Source organism: Phocoena sinus, chromosome 4 (genome assembly GCF_008692025.1).
Source record: "Phocoena sinus isolate mPhoSin1 chromosome 4, mPhoSin1.pri, whole genome shotgun sequence".
NCBI lineage: Eukaryota > Metazoa > Chordata > Mammalia > Artiodactyla > Phocoenidae > Phocoena > Phocoena sinus.
Genome location: NC_045766.1, coordinates 49,974,398 through 49,995,780, shown reverse-complemented (window position 1 = coordinate 49,995,780; position 21,383 = coordinate 49,974,398). Strand labels below are relative to the sequence as shown.

Here is a 21,383-nt window from a genome sequence, read left to right as displayed (position 1 = left end):
TGTTGTTGTTATTGTTATTGAGTTGTATGAGCTGTGTGTATATTTTGGAAATTGAGCTCTTGTAGGTTGCATCAGTTACAAATATTTTCTCCCCTTCCAGAGGTTGTCTTTTTGTTTTGTTTATAGTTTCCTTTGCTGTGCAAAAGCTTATAAGTTTGATTAGGTCCCATTTGTTTATTTCAAGCATCTTCTATTTTGTCTAACACACAGAGCATGAATATGGTAGCACATTTTTTATAATTTTAGTATAAATACGGGTTTTTCTTACCATCTCATATAAACATGCATTATTCTATAGTGTCTTCTTTCCCTCGGCCCTGCCACTAGCTATTAAGAAAAAAGTAAGGCATATTCCAGATGTCCCTCTTTCATACAGTCTTCTTTCAATCCCGTGCTAGACAATGGAAGGGCACAGAAGCAAAAGTACTTGTTTTCTAGAAGCCTACAACCTACATTATTTCAGTCAACGTAAAACTTCCAATGATCAAGCAGCCTATACAGACTTGACTGAGGTAGTACAAGAAGAACAGGGATCTCACTAAATATGAAGAACAACCCTGGGCTTGTAAACAGGGGTAGTTACAATGAAGAGAAATTACTTTCATTTCATCATATAGTTTCTGACTGGTTAAAGTGCTTAAAAAAAAAAGTTGGGCAAAAAGCACTAACAAAGTAAGAATTCCAGTCAAGGGGAAAAAAAAAAAAAACAAAAGAGATACAGAGCTGAAACATTATCTTTTTTACTACTATATTTTATAAGAATAATATGTCCACTAATTACAAAAATTAATAAATCTGAAGTATAAATTACTATTCACCAAAAAATAGATTTCCAGTTAGAGAACTAAGTAGCTTCCTGAAACCGCAAACTGCCTGCATATATGAAGACTGTTTGATAGTCCCATATGTAATTATCTTAAATTATTCTGTGCTATTTGTGAAAGAAGTCTATTTACATGTACAAGTGTGAGGGGATACTTTTGGAAACCTGCTCCTTGCCAATCAAAGCCTACCTTATGACTAAAAATATTTTTATGAAATGAAATATTCTGAAATAATCAGAAACAAAAATCAAAAAATTTGTACCGAGTATTTTGTTTATTGTTCTTCCATAACACAAACTGTAGCATATTTAATTATCAAATGCAGTTTTGATCTAAGGAAATTATGCCTATGTTCCTCCAAAGTCTGAGGAGCGATAATAACGCACAAGATAATAAGCAACTCAGGAAACGGTGGCAATAACATTCTTTAAAAAATACGGTTCCTAAAGAAATATATTACTGTAGCAGAAGAATTCAGACATCAGAAAGAGTTCAGTCTAAAAATCCTGAGACAATAAAAATGTGCCTTTAGTCTTCATAAACGACCATGGAAAAGACAATTCATTTCCTTTTGGGGTGAGTGAAATTGGGACAATGTCCAGAGGCAGACAAATCACCTGTACTCAATTCAACAACTATTTCCTGATACATACTATGAGCTAAGCACTGGATATTCAAAAGTGGGAAAAAAATAGGTGCTAAACATTAAGATTTATCTAGCGTAAAAACAAAGAGAAAAATTAGCTTGAGTCCTAGTGAGTTCTGTTCAGAAATCTGAACAAAGTACTGTTTTTTCAGAAATGAAAACCAAGTATTCTTCATCTAGATTTTTTCCCCCTGTGACTCAACGGAACACTCACCTTCTCCAGAGAGCACAGATCCTTGGAAAACATCACTGTGCCAGGTCCTCAAGGCTGCCACCTGTTATGGACTGAATTATGTGTCCTCCTCCCTGCCCCGCACCAATTCATATATTTATGTCCTAACCCGCAGTACCTCAGCATGTGACTGTATTTGGAGATAGGGCCCTTAATGAAGTAATTATGGTAAAATGAGGTCATATGGGTGGGTCCTAATCAGACATGACTGATATCCATATAAGAAAAGGAAATTAGGACACAGACAGGCAGAGGGAAGACCATGTGAGGACAGCAAAGGAAGAAGGCCATCAACAAGCCAATGAAAGAGGCCTTAAAAGAAACCAAACTGATAGCCTGAGGAACTGTGAGGAAATAATTTCTGTTGTTTAAGCCGCCCAGTCTATGACACTTTGTTATGGTGGCCTTAGCAAATTAACACGCCACCTCTCAGAGCCTCCTATCTTAAGTTCTACCATTCTTGTCCGCTTAAAACAAAAACAAAAACAAAGCAAACAGCCCCCCCTGCACCGCAAAAACCAAAAAAACCTCTCTTCAAAAAGTAATGCATTTATCCTCCTGGACTAAAACCCAGCCACCTTCCTCTAGCTAAGTAAGGAAGAAAGCTTGATGGCAAACAGCAGCTAGTTTGAATCTTTATCACGTCCTTTTATTCTACTCAATAAGTATTTACTGAGGAACTTCTATGTGCCTAGTGCCCTCTGCTATCCTGTGGCTTATACACATGGATGAGAGGCTAGAAAATGAGGCACAAAAGGTTAAACAGAGAGAATGTATGCCTTCCTCACACCAGTGTTTTTAGAAGTATGACCAAGAGAACTGCTAAAACAAAATGAGATAGCCTGGGGTCAACAGCAAGAGGGAGAGCTAATGGGAGCAGCAGGGAGGGAGAGGAGAAAGCAAGTCACAGCCAGTGCCTGTGGCCTGCCAGCTGCTTGTCACCTGTTACCTCATGTGACTTCCTCAACTACTGGAGAACTAGATATTAGCATCCCGTTGCACATGAGAAAACCAACGCACAGCATGATTAAAATGTACAACTGGTTCAACTGCAGAACCAGATTTCATTCTGGTCTATACTCCCAAGTTTTCATTATGTAAAGAATCATACAGGAGTTAGGTATGCTGCGAAATAAATATGTAAATAATGAACCGTTAGAAATAGGTTATTAAGAGATGTGAAAGGATTCAAGATACAAACAATATTTACTGAATACCTGCTGCTCTGCTTTAATATCTTCTACCTGAAATAAGGCAGCAGCATGTTAGGGTCCTGGAACAGTAACTGATACATAATAGATAAACCTTACCTAGCAATTACTACTATTACCACCTCACTAAATCTTCCCAACAACCCTGGGAGGCAAATACAGTTACCCCCATTTGAGACAGAAAAGGAATGAAGCTCAGTAAAGTTAAGCTAACACACACAAGGTCAGAGAGCTATGGGAGAATTGGCGGGGGAGGGAGGTGGGGTGCAATTTTGAGTCCGAGAACTAAAATGGACATCTTAAAAACACTTATGTTTTGATGATCCTTTCTCGTGTTGACAGAGAAGGTAGTTCTTCTCCTTATTGAACTGAAACGCTCCACAGGAATTTTAACAAAACTCCTCAGTTCCTAAAACTCTCTCCTTCTACTTCTTCTGGCTGCAAACAACAAGAATCAAAAGAGCTTCAATGGTAGGAGGCAAAAGAAAAATTTTAACAGGCTGCCCCAATGGCCAGTGATGATCCCAGATGTGGGCAGAACAGACTGCATGTGGACACACGTGAGCCCCGCGCGCATGCAGGTAGCGTGCAAATCGGGACTGCTTGAGTGAGCAGCTGCACACAGAAAACTGGGACCTAATGTGTTTGTGAAAGTTAGGCTCAGACTCACTTCCTAACTGTGGCCAACATACTTAAAGAGGGCTCCCAGGCTATTCTGGTAAGGGAAGAAGTCTCAGCTAAAACTGAGCAGTGAACAAGGAGAAGAAAAGTCTGGGCAACATGAAACAGCTGCATGGACAGAGGGACGGGCAGGCAAACAGTCCAGGCTTCTGCCAGCCAGACTGGTGCTCACCTCTCCACCAGCATCTCTATCCTGTAATGCAGATTACAGATCTGTGTCTCCCACCAACTCCAAGACCCTCAAGATACCCGGGTACACAGGGGGCTCTCAATATATGTTAGCTAACCAACAAATGAATGGAAAAGCAAGCAAAAAAAAATTTTTTTCTCTTTTAGATTTGATGTCTAGAAAAAGTTATTAACACATTCTTTATCAAATACAACCCACCCCATAATTCAGGTATATACCTTAGTTTAGACATCATACTCTAAAGTTTCAGAAAATCTAAACTCAATTCCAGATCTGTTATCCCTGACACTCTCATTTTAAATAAGTATGATTTTACTATAAGAAAGACACAGAAAATTTACACATTTCCTATATAAGTTCTACTTCAAATCCAAATGCAGTTGAGTGATTTTACTTTATCCTCACCAACCAGGAATAAGGAAGCATTATTTCTCACCTTTCCTTTCTGCACTGACTCCTCACTCTGTATTTTCTAATATAGTAAACAATACGAAAGAGTACAAGTTTGTTCTTCACGGAGGGGAGAGACTTAAAACATACGGACTGTACTTTCTCCAGCCCAATCCCCTTTTTGCTCCTATAGATGGATGAAACTCCTACAACCATCACCAAGTACCTTAGAAGAAAGAGAAAATTAGGATAAAGGAATATTCAAAGGGCAACCAAAGAACTACAGGAGCCAAGTAGTGATTCTATTTTACAGATGAAGTTACTTGACTTAAAAACGTGGCAGGATTCAATGTATTTCTCAAATCTCCCGACTTACTTTTCTGTCCGTTCAAACTTAATAATCATAACTGTGGCTGAAAACATCAAATGTTACTTCTCAATCTCCTTTCTCTTCACATCTGTTACAGCCCAACACTGATGAAATACTATCTGCTCTTTCCAGTGTAACATTATCATGAATGGTCTGAGACAAGAAACCCTCTAGGTTTAGGACCAGCTCCTCTTGCCACATAGCATGGTTATTTTTGTAGCAGAATGGAAAAATAAATTATTGGTGACATTTCTGGGTTTCTAAAAGCCCTTTATATAATATCAAAGGATTATCCTGCAGAGGAGTTGCAGATTGATAATCAACATCCTCTCTGAATCAAGAAAAGAAAAAGTTCCTTGAAAATTCCAGCTACTTTTCTGAAACAGTTCTTGCCAATGATTAAGTAAACAACTAATTTCATATGCTTCACAGGTAACCAAACTTAAGGATTTAAGTAATAAGGCGATTCATGAATGAATAAAAATTCCCCAAACATTTTACCCCCACACTCATTTATACCTAGAAACCTTAAATTTTCCATTGGTGCGTAATTTTTAATGCACATGCCAACTTCAGGCAATGGCTAAGGTATAGAGTGACAAGGGAATGGTTAGATCCAGATAACAAATCTGAGGTTGCTAAACGGGGAATCACAAGTTGAAGGTACTGATATGGCACTTGTCTTCAGTATTTTAGAGCATGAATCTTACAGACAAACTTGTACAGAGGTGACCATACGACCCAACAATCCCACTACTGGGCATATACCCTGAGAAAACCATAATTCAAAAAGAGTCATGTACCACAACGTTCATGGCAGCTCTATTTACAATAGCCAGGAGATGGAAACAACCTAAATGTCCATCATCGGATGAATGGATAAAGAAGATGTGGCACATATATACAATGGAATATTACTCAGCCATAAAAAGAAACGAAATTGAGTTATTTGTAGTGAGGTGGATGGACCTAGAGTCTGTCATACAGAGTGAAGTAAGTCAAAAAATGGTCATGAAGAACCTAGGGGCAAGACAGGAATAAAGACACAGACATGCTAGAGAATGGACTTGAGGATATGGGGAGGGGAAGGGTAGGCTGGGACAAAGTGAAAGAGTGGCATTGACATATATACACTACCAAATGTAAAATAGATAGCTAGTGGGAAGCAGCCGCACAGCACAGGGAGATCAGCTCTGTGCTTTGTGACCACCTAGAGGGGTGGGATAGGGAGGGTGGGAGGGAGGGAGACGCAAGAGGGAGGAGATATGGGGATATACGTATATGTATAACTGATTCACTTTGTTATAAAGCAGAAACTAACACACCATTGTAAAGCAATTATACTCCAATAAAGATGTTAAAAAATAAATAAATAAAAAGAGGTGACCAGTATAAGGAGATACCCTCATAAATGGCAAGCCTCACTCTGGTGGCTTTATATGTACTAACACTTTTATACACAGAAAAACCACTCACACTTACATAAATCTTTAATCTGGAAAAAGGAGCACAACTAGGGCAAATATAAATGAAATCAACTTTCAGTACTTTACTAAACAGACAGGGCTCTTTCCAGGTGACTGTCGAGTGATTTATAACTAAAACCACTGAAGGCTGGAGAGGAGTATGGAAACAAGTACATCTTCTGTGGTATCTCTTTTAATCCAACGTCTTCAGTAAAGTATGTAATGCTATATAGCTGAGGGGACATTAAGAAGGAAGCCCAGCAAGGTTTGAGACACATCTTATGAACCACAGAATTGGTGTTGGGTCCTCAGCTGGTGCCAGCTCCATTACCACATCTTTGCTACCCTAGCTTGAGGGGCAGTTGCCCCCAGTTTGAGGGACAGAGAGGCCCTATTTAGAGAGAGCTAAGCAACTTAATAACGTATAAAGTGCTCGGCACATAACTCGCATAATACTCAGAAGATCCTCTAACATAGGCAACATCATAGTCCTAAATTCTGGATTAAGAATCTTCAGGAGCAATTAAGTAATTAACCTAAGGCCAGCTAAATGGGTGACAAGATTCATACCCAAGTACTCTCACTAGAAATGCTGTGCCTTTTGTCATATTTTATTGTATATTACCAACCTAAATACCAAAAAGAACCACATCTGAAGATCAAAAATCAAATCTAATACTCCCCAGGATATGTACGGAGCATGAGAACATTGGACAAGTGAAAAGAGTTACATCCATAGAGTTTCAATTAATAAAATGGACCAAACAATTATTTTAGACTAGATGGAAATGCTGTTTTAAGGAACAGAATATTTGTTGGAAGATAAACAGTAAGTAGCAATCTGATGGCTTAATTTGTGCCAAACTGAGCTGCCTTTAAGATATTAATAACAAACAACAAGGTCCTACTGTATAGCACAGGGAACTATATTCAATGTCCTGAGATAAATCATAATGGAAAAGAATGTTTTTAAAATGTGTATATATATATATATATATATATATATATATATATGTATGTATAACTGAATCACTTTGCTGTACAGCAGAGATTAACACAACATTATAAACCAACTGTAAATCAACTGTTAAATTTTTTTAAAAGATATTAATAAAGCTATTAACAGCAGGAATCAACGGGAATAACTGTTGCTGTTCCTCCAGCACCTCTCCATTGACCAGCACAGAAGACACAGCCAATAACATCTTTTCAGTCCAGCTTCTCGGACACATATACATCCATGGAAACACAGGCAGGCTGTTCTAGATTGTGTCTATGAATTGTATATTTTACACTTAAAAATGCTCATCAGTTTGGCAGTGGGTTCCATGGCACGAGAAAGGATTAAGAATCTGTGCTGTTGATAATCAGATATTTATTACAAAGCAAAACAACTGTAAGTCCAAGTTTGTAAACCTGATGAGTTTCAAAGAGTGTGTAGGAATATAACCACTTAACTTTGGTTCAGTTTTGTGCTCAAAGGTTGGGCAAATGTGATTTTCTAAGAAAAGTTGTCACATATGACAAAAGTGGGTTGCTAATTTAGAAAGACAGACTACAATAATTGTGTGATAAAATCATATAATGTAATGTGCATAATTTAATCCTTATCAATGATTCAGAAGTCATTTCTAGATGTGACATCTTCTCAATATTATTACTATGAAAATCAACTATCAAATCAACTATCATTTTTCTGTAGAAGTGAAGAATAGCATTCTACTCAATAGAATGCTAAATCCCAAAAAAGTGTGCCCCACTGTTTTGGTAATGATTGCTTACGGAAACTTACTTATATTCTCTCTTGGTCTCCTTCTTAAGGAGCAGTATGAACAGTACAGGAGAATCCTCTAATTTTAGATTAGAAAAGAACCTCAGAGATCCTCACTTTCCTTTGCCCTCCTCTCTCCACAAGATAAAAATGACTCCAAAAGTCAGCCAAATTTTGATAAATGCCTAGTATGTGCTTGACACCTTTCAAGGAACTAGAGATACAGTGTTGAACAGGACACATATTTCATCCTGCTAATCCTGTGTTCTATTAGGTCACAATGCCAGGATCGTAGAAACAAAGTAAAGAAATCCAAGAGAAAATGCAGAACAGGGAGACAGAGGACTCAGAAAGAGAAAACTTGCACAATGCTTTGAGGGGAGGGTACATCTCTTTAATTTACCATCGCCAACCTTGTCTGTAATCGCTCCTCAGACAAAATAAGCCATAAAATGAAAATAAAGTTATTGTAAATCTGATGATGATAGAAACTAAAACAGAATGGGTATGTAAGTCCTCTGCTCTTTTCCACAGAAGCTCCCAACACCCATGCACACTCTGTGTGCACACACACTGTTCACTGTGAAACATCTTCCTAACTTCCTATTGAAAGGTCAATTTTTCCAGAGGATTTAAAGTTTTGAAAGAGATTCCTATTTTCTTATTATTGGCCGCCAAATGGGTCTGATTCTTGGTCTACCCAGGCACAGGGCAATGCCCCATGTTCCTTCCTGCTCATCATTTTTACAACGTTGAAGGTTGAAGCACAGCATTAGTTTAACACCAGGTTGTAATTACCAAAGGGAAGCAGTTGAAGCTAATGCTCATAGCTCAGCCGACCTGGCTGAACAAAATGTAGGAAAGCATTCCATGGCTTCCACCTAACAGGCCCCATTGTTTCTCCACAGGGCTCTGATTTCTGGCCAACTCTTAAAACAAGCCTCAGTGGAGAATGATCAACCAAACCAAAATTTCAACATGTTTTTAAATAGATTTCTTGTCTCTCCCCGGTCAAGAGAAATGGAATATATATAATTTCAACAGGTATTTACCCACTAACTAATCCCCAAAACAATGGAATGGGTTAAAGTGTGGACTTCTGCTATAACAACAGAAACACTTATTTTGACTACTCTGAAGTTTTTAGGTTACATCAATTAACCTGGAAAAAGAAGAGTGGTTTCTCAAATGATGGAATATTAACTTGGATGTTTCACTTTGTCTCTTCATATGCTTTTTAAATCTGGGGGTCTACATGAAACCTTTCCCTGTAACTTTTGAAAATGTTTCATAAATTACTATGGAAGCATGGAACATAAAACTCAAGGCATCTGCTTAAGAAATTTTTATATATAAATTCTTCAAAAGTTAATGATGAGGTTAAAAAAATTTAAGAAAAACTAGGGAAGTATACAATGAAAGGAAAAATTTGCTTCATATGGCATGATCTCAATGTGTATTGAGGAAGGCAAATTCTGCCAAACTTTCACTGAAATTGTTCTAACAGGCCTCTTCATTCTAATAGCTACCACGTAGTGAATGCCCACTGTGGAGTATACACCTTACATAGCATTTCTCTTAATTCTTCCCTCTGCCACATCAGGTAGGCATTCACCTATGTGGCAAAAGAGTTTGTATAAGCTACACGGAAATAGCCATGGTGGAATACGAAGGCAAAAGCCTTTTCAAGTAATGTCCATGTTCTTCCTAGCTCGCCCTCTTTTCCCATAGCTTCAACCCTAATGACACTAATGAATGCTTTTACATAATGGAAATAATGGTGATAAGTGGATAAGGCTAAATTAAATTCCCTCTCACCTAAATCCACTTTCTCACAGGTGGGGAAAAAAAACCCACAAAAACTCAGCCTGTATTTTCTCTCAAGTCGAAAATGTCAGATCACATTTTCCTCAAACCTCCCCCCAGCCTCCCACCAAAAGTAAAGCACAAAACACACACTCACACTACAACAAAGAAACGCTCACTATCTCAGAGAAGGTTCCACTGTTCTCCTGCCCTAGTCCACACTATCTCTAAAGCCCACAGGGTCAGTCCTTCCCAAACTAAGAAAACACAGGCTGTGCTGTTGACCGTGCGTCACAGCAGAGCTGTCTCAACTCCACGTTTGTCTTTCTATAAGATCATCTGCTCATTACTGACATTGGTATTTTGTCAACTTGATCAAGTTTATCAATTTATCTCTCAAGCACTTAAAGCTACTGAAGTATGGAATGAATGCTACAACCAAGAAATTCCCCATTGACTCGGTTTAGAGTGACTGTAATGTCTTTAATCATTTACTTGCCTCTCTCTTCAATTTTCTTACAATAATGTACCATCTCATATATGAGTAGCTAGGGTTTTAGTATTAGAGATGCACAGGTAGACACACCACACATCCACACTCACACTGTCAAAAAGCAATGTAACATGAAGTAAATACAGTTAATCCTTGAACAAGGTGGCCGTCAGGGGCACTGACCCGCCTCACAGTCAAAAGTCCACAAATAACTTATAATCAGCTCTCCTTATCTGTAGCTCCTCATCCACGGACTCAACCAACCACGCATCGTGTAGTACTGAGTATTTAGTACTGAAAAAAATCCACGTATAAGTGGACCTGCGCAGTTTCAACTCATGTTCTTCAAGGGTCAACTGTATATCCATCAAAGTAGGCTCTGTCACTGACTTAGAGATCACATCATAGTGGGAAAAAGGTCAGTGAGTTCAGAAATGCCTGGGTTGCGATCCTGGTTCAACTCAGGGCCTTAGCTTCCTCGTATGTAAAGTTAGGATGGTGAAAACCAGAAACGTAAATAAAGCATTTAGCAGAGTGCACAGCATACGCAGTAGTTATTACCACCATCAACACAGGCACCAAGACAGGCTGGGCCATTTTTCCCAGCTGTACCACTGTCTGCTGATTAATAGTTAGGACTAGTCACTATCTTTCCCTCCCTCCTCTTTTGTAATAGCTTTATTGAGGTGTAATTTACATACCGCAAAATCCATTCTTTTAAAGTGTCTGATTCAGTTGGTTTTTAGTATATTCAGAGTGGAGTGACCATTACCACTATTTATTTCCAGAACACTGTCATCACCCCCAAAAGAATACCATACCCACTAGCAGCAACTCCCTAATACTCTCTCCCCCAGCCCCCGGCAACAACTAATACATTATCAGTGTCTATGGATTTGCCTATTCTGAACATTATATATAAATGGAATGATACTGTATATGGCTTTTGTGTCTGGCTTCTTTCACTTAGCACAATACTTTCAAGGTTCGTCCACTTTTTAGCATGTATAAGTACTTCATTCCTTCTTATGGCTGAATAATAGTCCATTTTATGGATATATCACAACATGTTTATCCATTCATAAGCTGATGGACATTTGGGTTGTTTCCACATTGGGGTTAATATGAATCGTGCTGCTATGAATATTCATGTACAAGCTTTTTTTGTGTATAAACGTATGTTTTCTCTCCTCTTGGGTATTTACCTAGTAGTGGAATAGCAGAGTCACGTGGTAAATAACTCTCTATTTAACCATGAGGAAATGCCAGACTATCTTCTAAGCAGCTGTACCATTTTACATGACCTCAGGCAGTGTATGAGGGTTCCACCTGCTCCACATCCTTGCCAACACTTGTTCCTACTTGTCTCTTTGACTAAAGCCATCCTAGTGTGTGTGAAGTATATTGCGCTGTGGTTTTGATTTCATTTCCCTGATGGTTAAGTGATGTTCACCATCTTTTCATGTACTATTTGGCCATTTGTACATTGTTTCTGGAGAATGTCTATTCTGATCCTTTGCCCATATTTAAACTGGGTTGTTTGTCTTTTTATTCTTGAGCTGTTAAGATTTCCTTATATATTCTTGATACAAGTCCCTTCTAAAATATATGATTTGCATATATTTTCTCCCAATCTATGAGTTCTCTTTTCATTTTGTTGATGGTACCTTGGAAGCACAAAAGGTTGTAATTTGGATGAAGTCAAATTTATCTGTTTTCTTCTTTTCCTGCTTGTGCTTTTGGTGTCACATCTAAGATTCCATTGCCTAATCCGAGGTTACAAAATTTTACTCCTAGAGTTATACAGTTTTAGTTCTTACATCTATGATCCATTTTGAGTTAATTTTTGTATATGGTGTGAGGTAGAGGTCCAACTTCATTCTGTTGCATCTGGATAACCAGTTGTCCCTGCACTATTTGTTGAAGAGACTATTCCTTCCTCTACTGAACTATCTTGGCACTTCTCTCTCTTAAATCCACATTCAGAGTATTTCATTCCTTGCAGGTATACATCACTCTGATCTTGCTAATTTTCCAGCTATCAGGCATATTACTGCTCTACTTGAACCTGCAAATCTTTGAACCAAACCTATGAATCTATCCTGTATTTACTTTATTTCAGGTTGGCCAATCACTTACATTTAAAAGCACTTATCAAGTACCTACTACGTACCAGGCAGTATTCTAAATTCTCAGATATAATCCCAATGAAGCACTAAGATTCTTGGGGATGGTTATAAAATGTATTGTGTTTCATGACAGAGATGGGGACAAAGTACCAAAGATGCTGGAAAAAAAAAAAAACAAAAACAAAACAAAAACAACCATCTCTGTGTTAGAGGTTCTAAAGTGGTCACATTGAGGAGGGGTATTTGCATTGAAGAATTATTGAACTGTCAGACAAAGAAGGGTTCTAGAGTTCTCCAAGAAGAGAGAAATAATGGGCACAAGAGTATTAAGCTGAGAAAAAGCCAGCGGACAGAGGTTTAAGGTGGTAGCAATGTGGGGCAATAGGAAAAGGTGACTCTCAAAAGGAGGACAGGGTTGAATATTAAGAATCCATATACTACAACAGAGACCTTTAACTGTACCGCTACGCAATGTACACCCAACTCTAGATCTGAACAAGGAAGCCTCATGTATTTGAGGAAAAGGACTGTAGGGTTAAGGTGTAGAGGGACAGACTGCACAGGGACAGACTAGTATTGGGCATTCTCACATATGTCTAGCCAGGAGGAGGATTTTTTTTTAAGTGATTATTTCTTCCCACAAGTGCATAACAAAAATGTATTTTGCTCCTTCATAAGTCTCCTAAGACATTTTATACTTGGTTTCCAACCTTCTTCATTCCTTTCAAGTGTGTATACGGTCAGCCTTAAAGAAGATGTTGTACCTCTTCAGGTTCTCAATTTTCTTCATTATAATAATCACTTTTACTTAAGACACTTCACTGTCAAATATCATTCAAGTTTTAATGCTACCACTGAAGGTTATTTAACTCTGGGCCCATCTTCTGAGCACACAGCTCAGTCTAAAAAGAGTTGAATACGTGCCTTACAGACTGCTTCTTGTTCTTTTCCAATTTGGAGTCCAACTTATTCCATTTTTACTATTCTTCAAATATCTCCTAGCACTTTCTGCCATAATTCTGAGTTCAGAAAGTGTTTCACTATGCTTCCATCATCAGCTTTATGAAAAAGTAAGTTTACAGTTCTGTTTTTCCTCTTTCTACTTAGATTTTCTATATAAGTATTTCAGAATCAGAAATACATCAAGATCTAAAAGTTTCTATTTTTCCTAGGAATCCTAATAAATGTTTGGCAGTTAATACAATCACAGCAACACCACTAGCAAGAAAAAGCACATTACAGCTTCTCTCCACTAGAATGTTCAATTTTTAACTGGTATTCCTAAGTGGGCATTTAGCATAAAAGGAGGTGTTATTTCAGCCATCACAATGGTGAGAACTGTACTCTGGTTCAAGGGAATGAAACACTTCCTCAAATAAATGAGTGGGAGACATAATGGAATCCTACATTCCTTGTTCTTTTCTGTTAATTGACTGGTGATGTGAATGGGATCCACCATCGTGTGTCCTGGCTGGAAGGGCTTGCTCTGCACCCTTTTCTCCTTCAGTGATCCTTATTTACAAAGACTTGTGTAAAACAAGCCATTTACTTGCAACAGGGGGAAGATGGGCCAACATTCTGGCTCCTCCAAAAAAAAAGATGTCAAATTGGCTCACATAAAAGAAGGATGGAAAAAATGAAATTATAGTGGCTGCACTATGCCTTAGACAGTGAAGAAATGGATAAATTTTTACATCAGAGAAGGATAAATCTTCTTTGATTCCTGCCTGCACTTCAGCAATTTTCCTATGTAGCTGCCAATTTTTTCACCCCAGCAAAATCACTGAAAATGAAAATTACAGATTTTTAAACCATTTTAAAAGCAGACAAAGAGAGAAAGAAAAAAATACCTGGAAGACTATAATCCAAAAAATGTTAACACAAAGATTATCGTCTTCTGTGGGTAGTAAAATTTCAAATATTTTCTTTTTTTCTACTCTTCTGCCTTCTCAGATTTTTTCCAATGAATATAAGATGCCATTATAATCAGAAAAAAAGTACAATAGTGGCAGAAAGAGAGAAAAACAGTTGGTTAGTTAGGTATTTGGGGAGGAAGTAGCGCAGGGAGAGTTCAAGTTGTTTTAGGAACTGAGGACAAAAAACAAAAGTATATACAGATGCCCATGTTCCAGGCCTGAAGACTTTAAACCTTATCCAGGAACAGGAGTACAACTTTATCCTTTAACTTTTTTTTTTTTTAATCTTTCCAACACACCTCTGAAATTGCTGCTACTACTTTTTTTTTTTTTTTTTTTTTTTTTGGAGGGGGGCGAACTGAGAGGCTGTGGGATCTTAGTTCCCTGACCAGGGATTGAACCTGCAACCTCTGCAGTGAAAGTGCCAAGTCCTACCCACTGGACTGCCAGGGAAGTCCTGCTACTACGTTTTTTTGTTTTATTTTGGTTGTTTTTTTTTTTTTTTTTTTTTTCCGGTACGCGGGCCTCTCACTGTTGTGGCCTCTCCCGTTGCGGAGCACAGGCTCTGGACGCGTAGGCTCAGCGGCCATGGCTCACGGGCCTAGCCACTCCACGGCATGTGAGATCTTCCCAGACTGGGGCACGAACCCGTGTCCCCTGCATCGGCAGGCAGACTCCCAACCACTGCGCCACCAGGGAAGCCCCCCTGCTACTACTTTTTAAACAGCCATTGTTTTTTTTTGTTTGTTTGTGTGTTTTTTTTTTTTTTTTAAACTTAAGAAATAATCCAATTTCAGAGAAATTTAAGTACAAACAGCGAAGTTCTCACATCATATTCAGTAATTTATCAAGCCCAAGTCATGACACATTACAGAAAAATGGGACTCCTATAACAGAAGGCAGACCCTATTTATGTTAACTATATGTCTCCTTTGATATTTTTCACTAATTAAGTCTACAAGTTTTTTTTTCTAGCAAATTGTGGTACAGGTAGAAGGAAGTCTCTAAGGCAGGAGACTCAATGAAGGAACCACCATCAAATGGTCAAGTATGAAACCCACCTCAGAGGAGGGCAGCCTGGTAACCCTGCTGTGCTTCCCTCCCGCTGACTTTCTGGCACGTCAAGCAGCAAGATTCAGGAAGGACCATGTGGTGCCACACAAACAAAAATCAAAAACTAAAACAGGAAAACCCCACAACTCTAGCATTATCCTAACTAAATTAATCCTGGAATACGGTTTTGAGGCCATATTTTGTGTTGGAATAATGACAGTGCCCATAGTGAGTAGAGAAGTCTATTAAATGATTTACCTGTGAAATGTAACCTGGAGGCACATGGATGGGAGGAATGGAGCCATTGGGTGACATCATGGGAACTTCAGCAGGCCCTAAAAGAGGCAAGAGTAAGATATTAACAACTGAAGAAATATACATTATTCAAACTAATCATTGGTATTTTAAAATATTATCAAAACTGAAGAGAATCACTGACTATTTTCTCTTCAGTAATTGGTACCTCGTGCCTTAGACGGGAAATCACAAATGAAAAGGAATTCTCCAGCTCCATAAGTTAAGGGGGTGGGGGTAGGAGAACAGCTATGAGCATCTTTTTTTTTTTTTTTTTTAATATTGTTTTTTGGCTGCGCTGGGTCTTCATTGCTGTGCACAGGCTTTCTCTAGCTGCGGCAAGCGGGGGCTATTCTTCGTTGTGGTGCACGGGTTTCTCATTGCGGAGGCTTCTCTTGTTGCGGAGCACGGGCCCTAGGCACACGGGCTTCAGGAGTTGCGGCACGCGGGCTCAGTAGCTGCAGCACGCAGGCTCTAGGGTGCACAGGTTTCAGAGGTTGTGGCGCTCGGACTCAGCAGTTGTGGCACTCAGGCTCAGTAGTTGTGGCTCGCGAGCTCTAGAGCACAGGCTCGTTAGTTGTACAGGCACAAGCACAGCAGGGGCTTAGTTGCTCCACGGCATGTGGGATCTTCCCTGACCAGGGATCGAACCTGTGTCCCTGGCACTGGCAGGCAGATTCTCAACCCCTGCGCCACCAGGGAAGTCCCTATGAGCATCTTTATAAATATTTAATGATTCCCAAAGCCTCAAGTTCCATAAATTAAGGCTGCTCAGTTAAGAGTAGTCTAACAAAGTAGGGCAAAAAGTTTCCTTTTTTCCCTTTAAAAGAATGTATTATCAATATATGCTTAAGTAAATAAATTTTTAATGAGTTTATCTCCTCTGGTTTAAAAAGCTCCTATAGACTTTGGGTTTATAATTTTCATTTCGATTATTATTTTCAATAAGTTACTGTAACATGCCATTAATTTGACATAGAAGAAACCTTTAAAATACTCCAAACCAACTGAATTTGACAAGTCTCTTATAAGGCAGGGGGTAAAAACAGATTATATTTTAAAACTAGACACTATTAGGAATACTCATACCAAATTTACTTGGATTATTTCAAAGTAAAGCATTCAATTAACAAGAGGTTAGTTTCAAAATATTAAATTCAACAAATGTTAATCGCATGTCTAAGGAAACAATGAAAGGCAAGGCAAAGCTCGGTTACCTAAGACATAGTTTGAGTTAATATTTAATTACAAGGAAACTGATTGTCGTAACATCAAAATCAACTTCTGGCACCCTTCCAAAGATCCTATGACTAAATGGTTTCCCTGAAAGTATAAGAACCACAGGTCACTGGTTTTCAGTTTGACAGGTGGCTCCCCTATTTAGCAACCCATGTCCCAAATGTCAATCCAAAGCTGTGTTTCTAGTCTTGAGATGCGACTTCCTGGCTCCAAGTGCCCTGTGTTGTTTATTTGCTTTCTCCTGATGTGTGTTGTGCTTCCGGCAATGAAAATTGCTCTGCTGTAACAAAAACCAAGAAAAATACAACACTTTTCTTGGCAAAAGAAGACAGACCCTGCCACCCAGTGCTGCACTTACATATAAGCACAATGCATCTTTCACCTCACAGTACAATCCAATGTTACAACTACTTCTCAGGAAAAGTGTGGAGGGACAGGGATGCTGGGGTGCCCATCAAAAGGTCTACAAGTATAGGAAAAACATATAGGAGAAGCGCAGAAAAGATCTGAATATTCATGTAACATTCCACACGACTAGAGTTGCTGCAACTTCATGGACAATATGCCAAAGTACTAAACTATCTGATAATCTCTGAACACATACAAAATACCACAGTAGTCTCTCACATAGTAACACACTGGTAATCAGTTAAAGAAAAGGATGACGATGCCATAAGAATGGATAATTCCACAATCCCACTGTATTTTTAAGTACGATTCCAGCTAATACATCCAGCAATCACTGAAGGCACTTTCCAAATTCACCTTCCAAATCCATCTTTCTCATCAGCTTTAGCATTTTTGCCACAGCCATTAAGACATTTAGGTATTTACTAAATATTTCTATTTGAATTGATTCACTTAAAAATCATAGACAACGATTTCACTCTTAGCCTGAGTACTATCTTTGAAATCCAAGGGTCAATGCACTCAGCTCTATAAGCAGGCATTAAGAGCGTGGCCTCTGCCTGGTTTCATTTCCCACCTCACTATTCACACTGGTTGTGTGACGCTGGACGATTCACTTAGCCTTTCTATGCCTCACTTGTCAATAAGAATAACAATCCCTACCTCATAGGTTTGTGTTTAAAGACTAAATTCAATGATACATGTAAAAGCATTTAGGACTGTGCATGGCATAATAATCACTCATCAAAATGTTAGCAATCTTTACAATTTTTCTTTTTTTATTTATAGTTTGTTTTTTCCTGTTCTTTCATTACAATTACATTTTAAGCACTATTTTTTTTAACAGTACATGTCCTTGTAACACATAGTCAACACGCATACTCTTTGTACAATACTGACTTATGAGGCAAACCTTCCTCATCAGATAAATATCAAATAATTCACAGTGCAGAGTGTGAACAGAAATGCTACCACTTCAATAAAGTATTACTTTTTAATCACCAAAATGTATACCAGGCAAACAGTCTCTTAACCCCAGGCATGACCCCTAAAACTGTTAAAGTCATTTGTATAAAATGCTTTAAAGAATGTAGGACAAGTAAATGATTTACAGCCAGAAAATGTTTTCTTCCTGGCCTTGGTTTCAAAAGTAGCCAAATGACTTTAACATGCTTGTTCCCCCTTTCTCTTGTCACTGTCATCAAAACCCTTTCAAAAAGCCTTGCGAAATATACAGTAATGGTTTCTGAAACTCAGCTCTGCCCTAGAACCCTAAGGTTTCTCTCCTTTCTGAAATAAACCATTGCATACACAGGCATTCAGGAGTTTAAAAGCTAGGAAAATAAAATCCCTTTCACAATGGTGGTATGAGAAAAGTTATTGTCTCCCTAAATACTTATCTCCCGATCAGTGAGTTTATGCCTCTGCTCAACAGTTTGTGTTTGAGAACCTCCTGATACTATTATAATTCTTCCCTAATTAAAACACAAACTTCTCTTCCTAAACTTTTAGAACTACTAGATTCCTTTTGATTTTTAATCGATAATCTCATAACACAGAAGACTGAAAGGATATAGCCCTGAGAATATGTGGAAAATGGTTCTCTTCTTGTTCAAACCACCAACACTGGATATGTGAGGGGTAAAAAAGGCACACAATCTCCCCAAACTAACTTCCTTTCTGACTGTATTGGGAAACCATCCATCTATTAAACTTTTTGGAAAAAAACTTTTTAAATCTCTTAAGATATCCGGAACCCTCTTTATTAAACACTCTTCTTACATAAAGGTAGGTCTACACAAATATACATACACATAGATTAAATAATTTGAACACAAACATACACTTCCAAACTACTTCAGGTTTTTTTTTTTTTTTTTTGAGAAACTAATTAAAAAGCTCAGCTAGAGACCACATGAACTCTTCCACAGACAGATGAAAGATGTCACACGTACAATTTCTAGAACTGGAACTAGAATGTTTGCTAAAACCCAAGTAATTCTATGAAAAAAATGCCTTGGGAAATTTGACCAATTTCAGGCTGTGACTTCAACAGTCAAGAACCCCCCCCTTTTTCTTTTTTTTTTTTAACATCTTTATTGGAGTATAATTGTTTTACAATGTTGTGTTAGTTTCTGCTGTATAACAAAGTGAGTCAGCTATACGCATACATATATCCCGATATCCCCTCCCTCTCATCTCCCTCCCACCCTCCTTATCCCACCCCTAGGTGGTCACAAAGCACCAAGCTGATCTCCCTGTGCTATGCTGCTGCTTCCCACTAGCTATTTTATATTTGATAGTGTATATAAGTCCATGCCACTCTCTCACTTCGTCCCAGCTTACCCCTCCCCCTTCCCCCTCCCCGTGTCCTCAAGTCCATTCTCTAACTCTGCGTCTTTATCCCTGTCCTGCCCCTAGGTTCATGAGAACCATTTTTTTTTTCTAGATTCCATATATATGTGTTAGCATATGGTATTTGTTTTTCTCTTTCTGACTTACTTCATTCTGTATGATAGACTCTAGGTCCATCCACCTCACTACAAATAACTCAATTTCGTTTCTTTTTATGGCTGAGTAATATTCCATTGTATATATGTGCCACATCTTCTTTATCCATTCATCTATCGATGGACACTTAGGTTGCTTCCATCTCCTGGCTACTGTAAATAGTGCTGCAATGAACACTCCCTTTTTTTCATTGAACAAGATGTGAGACACAAACAAGAACTATGATCAGTTTATAGTCATTAAAAAATTTAACCACAATATGCAAGTTCATGGTCTAACATCTTAAAAGTCTGCTAGCATTTGTTAATGAATTGATTTTTCATTTACTTACAGCAAACTGTGAACAAGAAAGGTTGGAGAGCGGCTTAATTATTCAACCAACAGTAATTCATGCAATGATCCTACAACTTTATTCTCACATCAAAGAGACTGAAGGAAAGTCCAGCAATGTTGTATTTCTAGGGACACATGGCTCATGGAGAGCTTCTAAGCCCCTGCCATGGCTGTACAACCATTCTGCTTCACTCTGTGCTTCTTCCCTGCTACCAGGGATCCCCCCCCAGAGCCCACACATGTAGATACCCCTTGCTCTGATACTATATTCAGAATATTCACCCATCCTGGGAGAAGAGTTAACTGACTCGAGGAGAATGTACAAATGAGGTTTAGACATCTGAAATTGGTGGAAAATGGGAATCCAGGGTATGTATTATCATTAAATTAGTCTCAGAAATAGATTAGGTATAAATAATTAATTACACCACAATTTTGACATTTTGAAATGGTATTTTTTATAAACTGAATACTTACCAGTAGGTAAACAAGTAGTGAATAAGTAGAATGTTATGACTGTAATTGTCTATAAACTGGTACTTGTGTGTCCAAATGGCTACTTTCAACAACAGCCATTAGTAGTAATAAATCACATTCTTAGCTTATTAACAAATATTATTTTGTTCAAAGAGGATGAAAGGGGTGGCGGGGGGGGAAGGATGTAAGAGGACTGAGATCACAACATAGCAAGATAAAGGAAAGCTAATGAGAAAAATAAAGCAAGGGCAAAACACTGATGTGATAAAATCCAATGAACTCTATTTAAAAAAATAAAAAGACACCTGAGTCTTTCTAAATAGTCAAAAGATAATTTCTTGCTCATTAAAGTAGTCATATGGATAAGGCCACAGCTAATAGGTAACCAGATAATTATGGTGAAAGCACTTATCAAAACAAACGGTCTAAATAAAAGTACACTGCAGGCTTCCCTGGTGGCACAGTGGTTAAGAATCTGCCTGCCAATGCAGGGGACACAGGTTCAAGCCCTGGTCCGGGAAGATCCCACATGCCGCGGAGCAACTAAGTCCGTGCGCCACAACTACTGAGCCTGCGCTCTAGAGCCCGTGAACCACCGAGCTCACATGCCACAACTACTGAAGCCCGTGCTCTACAACAAGAGAAGCCACCACAATGAGGAGCCCGCACACAGCAATGAAGACCCAACGCAGCCAAAAATAAATAAATTAAAAAAAAAAAAGTACACTTGTGCTGTTTGCCAAGGGTCTAAGACTGAATACAAAATGTGAGGTCTTCTGGTGAACCTTGTGAATGTCTAATAATGAATCTCCAGTTATTCACGGTGATTTAAGACATGTAGACGAGTGAAGAGATTATGTAGGCACTTTGGGGAACACTGATTTTTTTAAAGCTATTCAACACTAATTAATCCCACAAGAGAACTAAAAGGAATACAAAGGTA

The 21,383-nt window shown here is 38.4% G+C and overlaps 1 protein-coding gene across 1 annotated transcript in view; it reads right to left on the bottom strand.

The window, feature by feature from the left end:
- Positions 1-21,383, bottom strand: part of FNDC3B (fibronectin type III domain containing 3B) — a 358,693-nt gene that overhangs the window by 154,630 nt on the left and 182,680 nt on the right. The window contains 1 exon segment of the mRNA XM_032630063.1: positions 15,437-15,513. Coding sequence (XP_032485954.1) covers positions 15,437-15,513 — 77 coding nt within the window.